Source organism: Typopeltis vanoorti, chromosome 4, assembly GCF_054136105.1.
Source record: "Typopeltis vanoorti isolate ZY-2024b chromosome 4, IOZ_Tvanoo_1.0, whole genome shotgun sequence".
Lineage (NCBI taxonomy): Eukaryota > Metazoa > Arthropoda > Arachnida > Uropygi > Thelyphonidae > Typopeltis > Typopeltis vanoorti.
The window spans coordinates 162,388,177-162,404,816 of NC_143552.1; the positions used below are offsets into that span (position 1 = coordinate 162,388,177).

At 35.3% G+C, this 16,640-nt stretch overlaps 1 protein-coding gene across 7 annotated transcripts in view; it reads right to left on the reverse strand.

Annotated features, from left to right (window-relative positions):
• Nucleotides 1–2,683: 2,683 nt before the first annotated feature.
• Nucleotides 2,684–16,640, reverse strand: part of LOC150107807 (uncharacterized) — a 170,390-nt gene continuing 156,433 nt past the window's right edge. For all 7 annotated transcript variants that reach the window (XM_090391565.1, XM_090391562.1, XM_090391568.1 and 4 more), the window contains exon 7: nt 2,684–6,856. In XM_090391565.1, coding sequence (XP_090247691.1) covers nt 6,635–6,856 — 222 coding nt within the window. In that variant the 3' untranslated portion in view covers nt 2,684–6,634. The remainder of the gene's footprint in view (nt 6,857–16,640) is intronic.

A 16,640-nucleotide genomic window follows, 5' to 3' on the forward strand; every position in this document is an offset into this window, starting at 1 on the left:
CTCCCCCCGTACTCCCTGCCCTATAGCAGCATCCAACTGTATATTTGGTTGCATTGGTCACTATTTTGCACCAGACTGCCTCGAATGAATTCTCATTCACATGTCTATCATCATGATATACTACTTTCTTTGGCTGCAACACATCAGCTATCATCAACAGTACTCCTCCTCCTGTTCTATCTTCTCTATCCTCCCTGAAAATACTGTACCCATCACATTCAATTCCAGTGACCACATCTTCTGCTGACAGCCAAGTTTCACTAATGCCTACAACTTTTGGTGAGATTTCACTGACTAATGCCAAAAATTCTTCTCTCTTATTTCGAATGCTTCTAGCATTGGTATACAAAAATTGCAGATTCCCTCTAGATCTTGTACCGGCTTTAGAACTGAAATATAAGTCACTAACTACCGTAGTCCTATGCCGATTTTTATCCCCTCTCTTCTGCAATTTATTCTGCCTATAAGGATCAATAAATACACAATCAGTGCTAAAGTTTCTCTCTCTTACACTCAACCTTTTCAATATTAGTTTCCCTGCCCAATAACTTCAACCTGTTCAGAAAACAATAACTTCTTCAATCGCTTATGTCCTTCCATGTTAAGATGTAGTCCATCTAGCATACAACTGCCTTTTTCCTTCAAACACACTCCAAACATCAACAAACTCCAGACCTCTTTTTCTGCACATTCTTGCAATAATATTATTCATTATCATTGCTCGTCTACTTAACTCGTAATTGTCAAAACGAGGCAGCACACACACTATTCTCCCATTGACACTTTTCCTCTTCACAATATCTAATAATGTTCTTAAATCTTTTCCTACCCGATTTATACTACCTCTCAGGTCATTCGTACCCACCATAACTATCATCTTGTCTGCTTCATGCCCTCTCTTTATTGCTAAAGCCACTCTTTCTATTGCCCCATCAGCCAAGCACTCCTCATGCATACCACTCTCCATACCCTTAATCATAGAATCACCATATATTTTACCACTCTTAAGTTCATTCAAGTCCACACTCATGGACTCATTCTCTACACTATTCAGCATGACTCTCCCAGCTTCATTACTCAACTCTCTATTACTTACCCCCCCACTCTCACTACATCTCATTTCTTCTAGGCCACTTGTGGTTTTATTATGTTGACTCCCAATCACTCCCATACTATTTATTACTAAATCATTCACCAAAGACTCACCCATATGTAATCCTGTTCTAGTTACTTCAGCTAAAGTAATCTCTATAGTCCTAATTTCTCTGTTTAACACATTAAACTCAGCTTTAACTTCCAGTATCTCCCGCCGAAGTTCTTCCGCTACGGTCCCGATGTCAGCTTCCATTCCTAAACGCTCCAGCCTATCCCGACACTTCTCACATACGTCGACATTTTCGTTCTTCTCATTTTGCCAGACCGACCACAGATCCTTCACATTTTTCGGTGCATACATGTAACAGTTTCCGCAACGCATCCATTGCGAAAAATCTAACGCTGAGCCAGCCTTTCGTGTAGTAGTAGAAGTCCTGTGCGCCGCTGACGTACGTTTCTTGTTGGACGCCATCTTTACACGTTGATATAGTGAAACTAACGGCAGTGAAAACACAATATATACAACACAGTTCTAAACAATAATACCACTGAAGGACACTTGTTTCTAACCGATGCACAATTGCAGCACAATTTGTGACAAAAAGCCACACTATATTTAACTTTAAAAACACGTTTTCTAGACTAGCTAAACTCGACCGCCACATTTACCAAGGACACTAGCGCCACCCAATCCAAAGAATAGATGTATTCTTTATGTTCAGAGATTTTGATATCAAAATCTCTGAAAATAGATTTGACAGGGAAAATGTTGGTTTTCCTGTTGGGGAATGGCTGATTCTTAGAAGAGCATGATTAGGAATGAATGTCTGTTTTTAGCATTGCTTATCATGCTCCAAAGGTCTAAAGTAGTTACTGATTTTAATTTTTTCCAGGATTTATGCCAGTTTTTCATGAGTATCACCACAAATATATATGAGATGATGATGATGGATCTACAGTAATTTACTGTAATCTACATTTGGGAAGTTGGCATGGGTGTCAGTATTTTTTTGATCAGTGGGAGTTGTACCTTTGGCTAAGAGGATGTTGTGTATGTGAAAGTTTGGTAGTGAGAAGGCATTATCATCAGTGCAAATCAATTCTGCCCTGTTAGTTCATATTTTTATAATTGAAAACCAGGATAGCCATTTTAGCCAGACTTTCAGAGACAAAAAAAAAGAAAAAAGGTGTAACTTGATGTCTAATCTCTTTAAAATCTTTGGAACATAAAAACTGCATCTAGTACCACCACTAACGGTCACTCAAGACTTGTGATATAGAATCCACTGGGGGGGGACCACCTTACTTCACAAGTTCAAATGTTTTCCTTGAATCAGCCTTACCATGGAAAACTATCCTAACTGGTGAATCCAAGTGCATAAAAATGATTCCCATCTGGGAAATACTTATCCTCAAACCACGAGCCCAGCAGCCACTCAAGCTTCCCTCCCCAATAGATGGTGCATGTTAGGACTTTGCTTTTCACTCACGTAATGTTTGAATGCATCTGCTTACCTGTGTATTTTTCATTGATGAAGCCAGCTTGAAAATACTTTGATAAAAAAAAAAACAGTTCAACAAAAAACAGTGCATGTAAGGAAATTAGAATTTATTAATAACTTCTATATATTTTGCTTACTGTAGCATGAGCATCAATCAGGGAGAGAGCAAAAGAATTGGTTTCAACATTCAAAATATGAACAGAAGAAAATACATGTAGCCCTTAGTTTATGCCTCACTTCTGTTCCTGAAAAAGTGGGCGTAAACCAAATCGGCATAAAACGAACCAAATTTTAACGGGAAGTACAAAGTTATGTTCTGCGCAGTCAAAATATATGCACATGAAGTATGCGTAACATTATTATATTTAAAGCTTTGATAATATATACATATATATTTGTTAAAATAAAACTATTAATAATGAAAACAAAACAAAATTATATACAAAAAATATGAAACTTCAAAAAGATATTACATATTTCTATGTTGAAGTTCCTGGTTTCTAATCACCTGCATTTTTTTGAAAAAAGTATCCAGTGTTAACTGCCTAAATTTTCTTTTTCTTTCTTTAAGGAGTTTAGTTTAAGGTTGCAAGCAATTACACTCCTTTTTTACGTTCACACTCCATTCCCAATCATGGTCCATTTCGCAGAGGTCATCAGTCAATGTCTCTATGCTTGCAAGGATAAGCTGTAAATCAGCCATTTTTATATCTCTCAGAGGACCTTCTTCGTTTTCTTTCTCCTCCGGCTGATTGTGCAGATATAGAAACTTTTTTTTTAAGCTCTTACTGCTACCCTGCCATTTAGATGCTTCAGAATTCAGTCAGTGTATTATTTTTTAGATTTATCGATTTTTTTTTTTTTTTGTTGTTGTTGATTAGGGCTTAAAGGCCTTAAAATACTGCAGATTATTATTATCGTTATTGCAAATGATGTATAAGCATAATGGAGTCTCCACAAGAGAACTAGTGGTGCTGTTTGACTGAAAATATTTGACTGTTTGACTGAAAGTAATGTGGGCAAATATGAGAATGGGGAACTGGACAATGAGACTTATTTGTGCGTATGGTCCCACAGAAGATTCTACTAAGGTAGAAATGGAGGAATATTTTGAGGCTTTAGAAAAAGCAACTGACACAATGAAAAAGGAAAAGTTGGTCCTTGTTGGGGATCTAAATAGCAGAGTAGGAAAGGATTGTCAGACATACAAAAACATTTTGGGAAAATTTGGACAAAAGAGCAAAGCTAATAATAATGGCAAATACCTGTTGGATTTCTTGTGCTCAGGACATGGACTGGTTTTTACTAATACCATGTTCCAACATAAAAATGTGCACAAATTCACATTGAGAGAAGAGGTGGGGAATAAGAACGCTTCATTGACTATGTTATTGTTGATAGTGATGTTTTCCCACAGGTGCAGGACACTACAGTGTACAGAAGATTTGAAATTGGATTCAATCACCATTTGAAATTGGAAGTGATCACCATTTAGTCTTTAGCATGATAAAATTGAAAAGAAGAACATGTAAGAAAGTTTTAAAGCAAATAAAAGTTGAGCAGCTCTTTCTTTTCAGGATAGAAAAATCAGAACTCCATGGTGGACACAGGAAGTTAAAGAGGCAGTGAAGAAAAAGAAGAAAGCATATCAAAAGTTCCTGGCAAATAAGTCAGCTTGTGCTCTGAGAGAATACAGAGACAAATGTAAGAAAGCTAAACACTGTGTAAAACTGGCTAAACAAAAGTCATGGGAAGACTTTGGTAAGAACATAGAAAATAAATATCAAGAAGGCGGCAAGATATTCTGGAGATTGTCGAAGAAGCTAAGAAATGAAGGGAAAGAGTGCTGTAAAAGGAATTAGAGATGATAAAGGTGACATGAAAACTGGAGATAAAGATATCCTTGATGAATGAGTAATTACTTCAAAAAATTGCTAAATGAAACAATCAGTGACAGCACAGTGGTAAAAAACACTCACCAGGCATGTAGTCAGGAATATGTATCCATATAGTTTTTCTATCTGGGTTTTATATAAATACTGAAAAGGCACATGATAATTGATGAGGGGGAAAATATTCTAGTTTCCTCCCTCATTATAACTACCAAAACAGTTCCAGTCAAAGATCCAAGGCATCAATGACATGCTAAATGATATAGAAAGCAGTTGCTTTTATTAGCATGAATTGACAAAGTATACAAGGTTGAAATGATATAAAAGCACGCTTTAAGGCAAGGTTGTGTGCTGTGCAGGTTTCACTATAATTTAGTTTGTAGTTTCATCTTGTAATTTTGCAATTTCATATTGATTACATTTTGCATAAATACAAAATTAAGGTGGAACATGCTTCTGAATGCTACAAAAAAAAAAAAGAAAAAAAAAAAAGAAAAAGCTCTGTTTCCATGTCTTCCATAAAAGTTATTACATGTTCTTGTCATATTTACTGCATTTGATCTAGTCACAATACATGATTTCAGCAGCAGAGATTTATGCACAGTTTATGAGGAAGCAAAGGATATATAAAGAAGGTAAAGGACCTAAGAAACATAAATGACTAACAATAGCACAAAAACTTAAAATTATAGTGTTATAAATTGTTTCATTACATCAGATTTTTTTCTAATGATGTTTTTTGCGCCGGTATAGTAATTGTCTTCAGACCATTACACTGAAACCCATTGTATTAATGCCTTGCTCAGTGCAGTTTTGCTTAGTACTGAAGATTTTCAGCATACATTAACCACACTATTTGAGATATTGCTGTATGCATTGTTTATAGTCTGTAAGGATTACATTGCTAAGGAGTGATATTAAATAGTATCACTCCTTGCATTCTGATATATAAAAAATTGGGAACAGTTCTTTAGCTTTTTGTAGATTATGCTGTCCTCTTAAATAAATTTTGCACAAGTCTGTAAGATGTTTTAACTATAAATAACTGTTGCAACAAATTTGGTATGAAAATCAATGTGAAAAAGACAAACAGGAAAATAGGTGAGAAACATGAACTGCATTCTAAATGGCAAATCTTTCTTGTTCTGTAGATAGAACAAGAAAGAAATGAGAGAAATCAGCCAATATGCCAAGCTAATAGTGTTCAAATGAGATTTAACATTAAGGAGCTGAGACTTGGGTTAGAAACAAAGTATTTGGTTAAATATCTGTGTTTCCATGCCTTCCATAAAAGTTATTAAATGTTCTTATCATATTTATTTTATTTGATCTAGTCACAATACAGGATTTCAGCAGCAGAGATGCAACTGCTTTACAGACTTTTTATGCACACCTTATTACCACCACTTTATACACAGTTTATGAGTAAGCAAAGGATATATAAATCAGATCAACAGAGATCACAAATATTGGAGCTCTCAGGAAATTCAAGAGAGCAAATAGATAGCTGAAATAGCATATCCAGATTAAAAATGAACATATTAGAAAAGATCTAGATGTTATTAGTATTCAAGAATGTGCAAGCAGCAATCATCTATGTTGGTAGGTGGTTTAGTCACTTAAAACAGAATGGGAGGTGATTAGTAAAACATGTTTCAAGCCCAAGACATTAATTGGAAAACGATGAGTACCTGAGAGGGAAAAGACTCAGGAAAATACAAATTCTAATTGGACCTTGATGTAATGAGAAGTGCAAGAGCAGATCTCATTAAAGATTGGACTCATTTTGAAGAAAGCTACAGATAGAAAACTAGTGAGGACTAGTAATTGGAGTGACTTGAAAAAAAAAAAAAAGTTCCCATGTTTGGTCTCTAGAGCAGGGTTTCCAGACCTGAAAAAATAAATAAAATATTACAATATATATATATATATATATAAAACTCATAAAAAAGAAAAAAACAAAATCCTTAGCCCACCCATGGTACAAATGAAAAAAAAAATTTGTGTTGTACTATCGACATATATCAGTACACTCCTTGATGATGTGATGGCAGCAAACCAGTATAAAAAAAAAATAAAAATAAGAGAGAGAGAGAGAAAAAAAAATCTGGGTAGATTAGATTACATTAATGTAAGAGAAGTTTGCTATTTTAGAGTCTGCAATCTGTTAATTAAACTTTCCACGGTCTCTTCTTGGTCATCAGTGAAGTCACTACATATTTCTTCTAGTTGATGGATATCAGTTGGACTTTCTGGCCTAACTTCAGAGTAGTTTTCTATAAAAGATGTTTGATGTTCACTGGTATCAGGTGGATAGCCATCTATATGACCAAATGACATTAGAATTCTGCGCTTATTTTCAGGATTCTGTTAAAGAAATAGGTTTAAAAAACATTATTTAACCATCGCATAGGACTGAAATAACAGACTTTCAGTAATGTTATTGATGCTAAAATGTTATAATAAATATATAGCATACTTAGCTTTAGTGACACAAACTTGAATGCAACCTCCAGAACTTGCTAAACATGTTATAACTTATTCACTGGTACAGTTTCTGATATTTTTCAGTAAAAGAAGAACATCAAAATAACTAAAAAAACTGAAATTATATTGCAAATTTTCTTACTTTTTAACACTAGAAATTAATGAAATAACAAACATAAATTTAAAAGAGTAAAGTATAAATAAATAAGAAAATGATTATCAACAGGCATAAAAAAGGTGCATTTTGTAACGATTTTTGTATAATGACAGAATTCGTTATCAAAATGTTTAAACCCACAGCTGCTTTTGGCATGTTTTGTCAACCTAATTTTATCAGGCTTTTGAAGATATACCATGCAGAATTTTATTACATCAACTGCAGTGGACATGAAGCTGATCATAGATAATAACAAGGCAGGTGATGGACAGGCATTGGAATAGACTAGAATCAATGGGACAATAGATGATCAGTGGTGTGTCACAGAGATCTATACTTGTATAGTTGCTGTTTAACTTTTGCATTGATGTGGAAATGATTTGAAAAGGAATATCAAAGTTGGAGAGAACAACAATAAAGGAAGCTGATGTAGAAATCCTACAGCAGGATTTGAACAGTTGTCCTCCTAACCCAGAGTCAGGGTGGAGGACAAGATAAGTGGGAGTTAAATGGCAATACAAAATGCATTCAAGAAATATGACTAGCATAACTAGCACTAACATGACTAGCACTTTTTTCCCCACAATTAAAGTTAAAAAATCATGGTGCAAGATATATATGAGGATTTTGGGAAACTAAAGTTTTTCATGAAAAACCTAAATTGATGTTTATAATTAAATCCTCAGTATTCATTATAAATTTACAATTGCTTACACTATAAAATGAATGCATTTAAATTTTAATTATCAACATTATTTATGCAATCAGACATTCACCTTCATCATGCAATATATTTGAATCTTTAGCAACGATGCTTCTGTAATTAAATTAAAACAAACAGTTTCATTATTGTTTGCCCTTTTATCATTTCAGAATCATAAGATCGTGATGATTTAAAAAAAACTAAAAATGGGTACGACTTACAAAGAATCTCCTATTCACTATTTCTACTCCCAGTCTCGAGAACAGTTTCTTCGTGTGCATTGACAAGGTCATCTACCCAAATAGCATCATCTTTGCTTCCATCCAGGCATTAGAGATGCTGGTTTTTTTTTTTAAAAAAAAACTCTTGGCAGTTATTTCTGGTGAAATCATGTACCAAGCTTTAAAAATCTAGTTGTACGACAGTTCTAATGATGGTCTCTTCGTCTTCCCTGCCAGAGTCAGGTTGTAGCCACTGGATGCCATCCACTCCATATAGAATTTTCATACGTAGTCCTTGAATGGCTTGTTGACCAATACATCCAAAGGCTGTAGATAAGGTATAAGATCACTAGGAATAATGGCCACATCAGTCTTCACATCCAAAATTTGTTTTACTATTTCAGGTCCTAAGTATCTGTAGAAGCTATCCCACACAAGGAGAGTCGGGCATCAAAATAAGGCCCCTGGCCATTTGTCCCAAATTGTTCTAATCCAATCTTGAACCATTTGTAGTGTCTATTTGCCCTTTTTCACAAACTTTTACATGAATTTCAGGGGGGAATTTCCCTTTCTGCATTGTTTTCTTTTTGAACACCTTGCAAGCATCGTGCATCGCTGTTTAAACTTTTTTCATGTGCAAGGTATATGTGAAACTTTTTAATTTCTTTTTTCATAAAGTAAAATCAGGGGTGTGAGATATATGCAAGGGCAAGTTATATTTGAGTAAATAAGATATTAAATCAAATTATAAGAGGAAATCAGCCAAACAGACAAAAGGAAATCTTTTTTTTTTTTCTATGAAGCAAATAAGAGGAAGAATAATTATAGAAGTTGAAAGGTTTTCCACTTGGTTATACTCTAAATTAAAGAAGCCAAGAAATTATGTTCTTGGTTTCATCCTTCATCCAAGTTTAAGGAAACAAAGTTGTCATCTTTAATTTATAGTATAACCAAGTGGAAAACTATCGACATTGATAGTGACTTCTGCATTACCTTAGTATCACTTCTGGGTCTGGCTCCTACTGATAAGACTTCAATAAAGGTTGAAACTGGTCTGGGTAGTAAAGTATTCCCATATTGCATAGCATTATACATGTCCTTAAGGATATGTGCATTGCATTATGGTATACTAAGCCAACTGATGTGAAGTCAATAGCCTCTATATACGAGTAGCTCAGTTGTGAAGTGACTTCATGCCAAACACTTGCTTGCTTACACTTGATGAAAGTGTAAGCAAACTAGGATGAAACTAAGAATATAACTTCTTGACATTTTTAATTTATTAATAATTACAGAAGGATGGGCTTTAGTCACTGCTGACATTAGAATAATCACAGAAGCAGAAGAAATGGCTGAATTACAAAAGTGTTTACTGTGCAAGCATGTATAACCCAGGTGAGGATATTGCAGTTGTGAATATGACATAGACTAATGTGAGAATTGATGTAGATATTGGAGGCACTCAGCATATTGAGAATTATCAACACGAATACAGCCAGGGATACACCAGTAGTGTCTGGCACCTGTGTGCAAAACTTTAGTTGGCGCCCCTATGCCCCCCCCCAATACAAAAACATTTTATAAAAATGTTATTTTTAATATTTGATGCCAATAAAGTGAGTATTTCATTTTGAATTTTATCTCCTAAATAGGAGGACATATTTTTAAAGTCAGGATCATTAGCTTCACGTCGTGTGTGTTCCGATATAAAAGGATCAAACTTTTCTAACATCTCAATGCGTTTTAAAAAATTGCCATTGTTGCGATCGTAAAGTTTATTGCTTTTACCACGAAGAGCTAGATTTTGATTGCCTAAAAATTGTACTACAAAAATTATTCTTTTTATAACTTCATACCAATGTTTCCTTTCATTATCTAAAACTGTTTGCTGCAAATGATCAATAAAAGTTTTATTTTTTAAGGATGTAATTAATTCTGTCCATTTCTTGTAATTGTTCAAATGATTTAAATTTTTCTCATGACGATTCAGGTACATTGCAAGATGTTGCCTATATTCTGCTGATAACAGCAGAATATAGAATAAAGTTAAAAACTGCAGCATTTTCTTATATATGTTTAGAGCAAATGTGAGTGTGAAAGATTAAACAAATTCAAATGCGCGTCACTCACGCAAGTTCAAGTTTTTACTTGTTTACGCTAAACTACTTGTTAGAACTAGGATCAGGAGAAAATAAGATTTTGAGGAATAATAACAAATAAGCGATTATAAATAATTTGTTTAAGACACATCTATAAAATATAATCAAAATTTAAACAAAAATGTAATTTATTTTGATATAATTAATGAATAATATTTTTTTTAAGTATTTCCTCCTCGCCTGAAATCTTTGGCGCCTTTACTATTCTGGCGCCTGTGTGAATCGCACACATTGCCGGCGTGCCCCTGAATACAGCAAGCGGATTGTGCAACAGAACTGGCAGTGCTTATGACCAAGCTGTTTAATCTTAATCTAAGTCTCAGCTTTGGCAAGGTTCCTAGGAAGTGGAAAGGGACAGGTTCCATTACATAAAGAGGCATAGTCAGCTGAGTGGATAGCATATCTTCTCTCTGCAGCCAACAGGTTGTGGGTTGGAATCCCACTACAGGCATGGTTGTTTATATAAGCCTGCTCTGGATGAGCTTGTATAGCTCCTCGAGTTTAAAAGGCTTGTCTTTTTTTTCTTTTTTTTTTTTATTTAAAGGCACCCAAATCAAGTAGCAAATGACAGACTAATTAGTATCTCAGGAGTTGTGGTTAAAGTATTGGAAGAGTTAGCTAAAAGCCAGAATTCAGGAATGTTATTCTACAGTTGGCAGATGCCTTTGTGAAAGGTTATATCCTGTGTTAATAATTTAATCATATTTGAGAAGAGTGACAGATGAAATGTATAAGGGAAAGACTTTGGAAAGACCTTTGAGAGAATACAGTGAAAACTACCAAATATTGATCAAATGGGAATGGATATGAAACTCTGGTGTGGATAGGGAGGGGGATGATAGGGAGATACTGCTGAAGTGTATATGGTACAGTAGAATCTGCAGGAGAAGGAGATATTTAGTAGCCTGCCTCTGTATTAATGATACAGAAATGAATTGAGGGCCAGTATTCAGTTGATTGTTGATGATACAAACTTGAGAAGGCATTAGTCAGGAAACACAATGTGGAGATCCTGCTGGACGATCAAACTAAATTGACAGTGTGGATAAAGAATAATGGCTATCACTTTAATGTGCAAGATATAAGGTTTTATTTTACACTTTGGGATGAAAAAATTACCCACTGTGCATCACTTTGATGGTACTGTAATACAGGAAATTGATCAGGAATATGAAGTTGAAGTTTAGAAAGCATACTGCAAAAGTTGCCAAAGGATCACTTGGACATTGAAAAACATTAACAAGTAAAAATAGTGAGGTTATTATCCCTCTTTATAAGGCTTATGATGAGGTTGTATTTTGACTACTGTGCTGGATTTCTTGGAGTAGAGGAAGGTGGTGGAGAGAGAGAAAATGAAGGAACAAATTTGTCTGTGGGGTGCTCTCTCTGAGGATAGATCGAAAGGCTGTGACTTACAAAAGCTAGTTGACAGGAAGAAAAGAAGGATGTGATAGAAACTTACACACAATGCATAATAGTAATGTGTAACTGTTTTTTATTTTCTGATAAAAAAAAAAAAATTTCCAGATGATTACCCAGATATAGAATGTTTCTATGAAGGCATTCAAAATGTGCTTAACAAAGCTAAATCAGATGACATAATTATCGTTATGGGAGATCTAAATGCTCAAGTAGGCTCAGAAAAGATCTCTTCCTGCATGGGAAACCAGGGCCTGGGACAGAGAAATCCAAGAGGAGAAAGATTAATACAGGTCTGTGAAAAAAACAATCTGGTAACAACAAATACAGTGGTGCCTTGGTTAACAATGGCCTCAGATAACAAGTGGCTGTAAGAAAAAAATCTCTTGGTTAACGACTCTCGATTATGTGAACCTCTATCCGATCTAAAAAAACCAGAATTTTCCAATCGCACTCAGCCACGCACGGGAAGACATTGTCAAATAGAGAACAGCCATGCGGCATAGCTGTGAAGCTCAGATATGTTTGACCCATCATAGCCAGCTGTTTACGTTTTCCGTTTATTGTTTCTTTTCTTGTAGTGCACTGTGCTTTATTTTAAAATTTGTGGTTATAAATGCGTTTTATGATGAAAATGAGTATTTAAGCAATTATTTTTTATGTGTTGGTTCATATAGACAATAAATCAGCAGGTGCGTGTCACTGTTCATTCACCAACACAAGGCAAAATCAAATCTCATCTGTATAATAATTGTTGTATCTATAAGCTGCTAATCAGTGTATGTTACAGTAAGTGCTGTATCTAATATCATCACCTTACAAGTAAAATGGACTAAGTCAAAAATTGCAGGTTTCAAATTTAACTGTTAACTTTTATTTCAAAAAGTTTTTTTTTTTTAACTTTCATTTTCAGGTGATGATATGTTCTTTGTATCCCTTGTCTTAGTGTTGTACAATTTGTAATAATACCGTATTTTGCATATTTTTTTTTTTATAGAGTGAATTTTTTTTACCATGTGACAAAATGGGTCCCAAAAAGAAAGCTGGTGAACGAAAAAAAAACAGAAAAATTTTCTCTATTGAACAGAAGAAAGAAATAATAGCAAAACATCATGAAGGTGTGAAAGTTATGCAGCTAGCTCAAATATCAACCATTTTGGCTAAGAAAGACGAACTTATGGTAACTAAGGTTGCTAAAGGAACTTCAAGGTTGAATGTCAGATGGCTTCTTTTTCAGCAGATGGAAAATCTATTACTAATTTGCATCAAAGAAAGAGAAATGGTGGGCAATACTACATCTCAAAATGCAATCTGTCAGAAAGTTAAACAGATTTATCAAGATTTGAAAAAGAAGACTCCGGGATCAAGTTCTGAGGTAGATGATGATGATTTCAAAGGTAGCAGGTTGGCTTGACAACTTTAAAAAAAGAACAGGAATTCATAGTGTGGTCAGGACACGGAGAGGCAGCTAGTGCTGACAAAGCAGCAGCAGCAGATAAATTTGTTAATAGCTTTACAAGAATTATAGAAGAAGGAGAATACCTACCTCAACAAGTCTTCAATTGTGATGAGACTGGGGGAAGAAAATGCCCAACAGGACATTTATCACAGAAGAAGAAAAAACACTTCCTGAGCATAAACCAATGAATGATAGGTTAACATTGCTTTTAGCAGCAAATGCAAGTGGAGACTGCAAGGTAAAACCAATGTTAATCTACCACTCAGAGAATCCCCGAGCATTCAAAAAGTTCAATGTCTCTAAATCTAATCTCGGTGTTTTGTGGAAGTCTAACAGCAAAGCCTGGGTCACAAGAATAGAATTTAGAGACTGGATTCGCAAAGTGTTTGGACCAACTGTCAAAGCCTATCTTGAGCAAAACAATCTGCCTCTAAAAGCCATTTTAACCTTGGATAACGCACCTGGCCATCCAACGGGCATACAAGAAGAGCTACCAGAGGAATTACATTTTATCAAGGTGATTTTTCTTCCTCCCAAGACTACATCTCTGATTCAACCTATGGGTCAGCTGATAATTGCAAATTTTAAAAAACTTTACACAAGGGCACTTTTTACCAGGTGCTTTGAAATGTGGGAGGCTACCAACATAACCCTAAGAAAATTTTGGAAGGAAGAATTCAACATTGTTATACCAATTAAGCTAACTGTAAAGGCTTGGCAAGAAGTAACAATGAAATACTCAAAGCAGCATGGAGGAAACTGTGTCCTTCCTTTGGCAATGAAGAAACTTCAGATGAAGGACATAAATTGGTAATGGATATTGTGGCAACTGCTCATGATCTTAACTTGGAAGTAGAGGAAGAAGATGTTGAAGAACTATTGGAGATGCATGATTGGGAACTGACTACTGACGAGCTAAAAGAACTTTGCAAGCAGCAATGTGAAGAAAAGGAAATTTCATCTGAAGATGAGGATGGAGAGAAAAAACAAATTACGACTGCTGATATAAAAAATGTTTTGGCAAAGTGGGAGGAAGTTCAAAATGTTGCTATGAAATGGAATCCAAACTGAGGTTATCAGAACTGCAGATCTATTTAATGAAAAGTCCATGCAGTTTTTCAGAAACATTTTAAAAAAAGAGGCAGAAGCAAACAACCCTAGACATGTTTTTTTTTACAGGTCCATTTGTCAAAAAACTCCAAAGTGAGCTCAATTCAGGTGAAGATTGATAATTAAAAACTGTTTTCATGAACAATTCATTTTATTAATGTTAATTTTTTTGTAGCAAATACATATACTGCATAATAAATAAATGATATTTACCATATTTTTTATGACATTTTAAATGAGTTTAATCTGCATTTTTAATATGTACTATGGTTGTGGGGAGGAGCCGGAACAAATTAATCAAATTTCAATTAAATTTTATGGGGAATCGCGCCTTGGATAACGACAGTTTTGGTTAACGACGGTAATCCTGGAATGGATGACCGTCGTTAACCAAGACACCACTGTACTTTATTTAACCACCATCCTAGAAGACTTTACACATGGTTAACTATACAGGGTGTTCGGGATAAATTTGACATATTTATAATTAATTATATTTTTCCGTAAGTTACATGTATTAACACACACTTCTCTTCATTTAAAAGTTTGGACCCTTCTTCATTCATATACAAGATGTCAGAAAGGATGGATAGCTGGAACCCACCTGAATCATGGAAGAGAATAACTTGTATCATGATGATTCGTGCCCGCCATCAAAATAAGGATATTACGACTGCTGCCCAATGCTCCCTGAATACAGTAAAAACAATCAGGCATGAACTAGAGACTTGCAATGGTGACTACGAGGATGTAGCAAGAAGAAAGATCCCTAGCAGACGATCTGATTGCGTTCGTACAGCAGAATTCCTCGCAAATCTGCAGGAACAGGTGTTGAAGAACCCTGGCATTGGAATTCGGGCTTTGTTCGTGGAGTTGCTAACTGTAGTCAAGCCCTGGATAACAAGGGTAGCCAATGGTAGGCCGTATGTATGGCAGCAGGATTCGGCCCCTTGCCACACCTCTGGGAAAAGTCAAAAATGGTTGTCTGAAAATTTCTACGACTTCACCAGTCCAAATGTTTGGCCTCCAAACTCCCCAGACCTTAACCCCATGGATTATTTTGTATGGGGCGCAGTTGAAAAAGACACCAATCGCACTTCCAGTAATACAAAAGCCCAGTTAATGGATAAAATTAAAACAGTTTTTGCGGCCCTTCCCAGGGAGACTGTAGCATCAGCTTGTTCGAGGTTCCGAAGCAGAATTGAAGCTGTGATCGATGCTAATGGTGGTTATTTTGAGTAAATCTTGTTGATAGTATTGTAATTAACTCTGCCTGTAATGTTTTTTTGTCAATTCATTAAATTTAATAGATACAAAGAAGATTTTCTTTTTCCTTACGAAACTGTCAAATTTATCCCGAACACCCTGTATAATATAAGATTGACTATATAATGATTAAAAAAGGATTCCGGAATAACATCTTACAAGCCAAAACATACCCAGGGGCTGGTATTGGATCAGACCACATCCCTGTGGTCATTACATAAAATTATTGTGTATGATTAATAGATTAATAATAATTAATGATACGATTAATAGTGTGCACATGGCACTGATAAGAAGGAATACAATGGCGTCCAGATCGCCATCTTTGTTCAAACATTTTAATATAAAGAAGTTTATTCAGTGTACCGTTTGTGAGATGTATGCTTTGAGGAGAGCGGTTGGAGTCTGGTAGACAATGATAGTGGAGTGAATATGTGCAGAAAGTGCAAGGAATGTGAGGATTCAAAGAGTGTTTCAGGTTGTGAGAGTGATATTGTTGAATGTAGTGTGAATGTAGAAAATAGTGATATGCGAGGTATGAATAGTGATATTTGCGAGGTAGTACCAGATAGCTGTGAGAATGAAGGTAAACATACAGAACGAATGAATGAATTAATGGATAATAAAAATGATGAGACAGATGCAATGAGTGAGATCGCACAGTTACGCGGAGCGATCATCATTATCAAATTCCTGACATGTACCCTCAATGGGTGTACAAGATATGATAGTACTACATGAAAAATTTACATCATTACTAACTTCCTAGCTACAATTTTCCTCCAAATCAGTCTGAATGCAGAGTGATACACAGGGCAAATGATGTAAGCGAGTCAAATAGAATGCAAAAACAAAGGATGAAAGAATTGATAGTAGTAGTAGCAGGAACGAATGATTTGAAAGGAGAAAATGGCTATGAGAGAGGATTTGAAGGAATTACTTGGGGCAGCAAAAGAAAAGAGTGAGAGAGTTAGGATGATGAGTCTGTTGCTGCGGTATGACAGTGAAGAGTACACAAGGAGGGCCAAAATTGCTAATGACTCTATGCGCAGATTATGCAGGAGGAGTGGTGTGGAATTTGTGCATATGTGTAGTGAGTTTGATGGGCGAAAGGATTTATATAAGATGGATGGTTTACATTTGAATGGATTTGGTGTACGGAGACTTGAA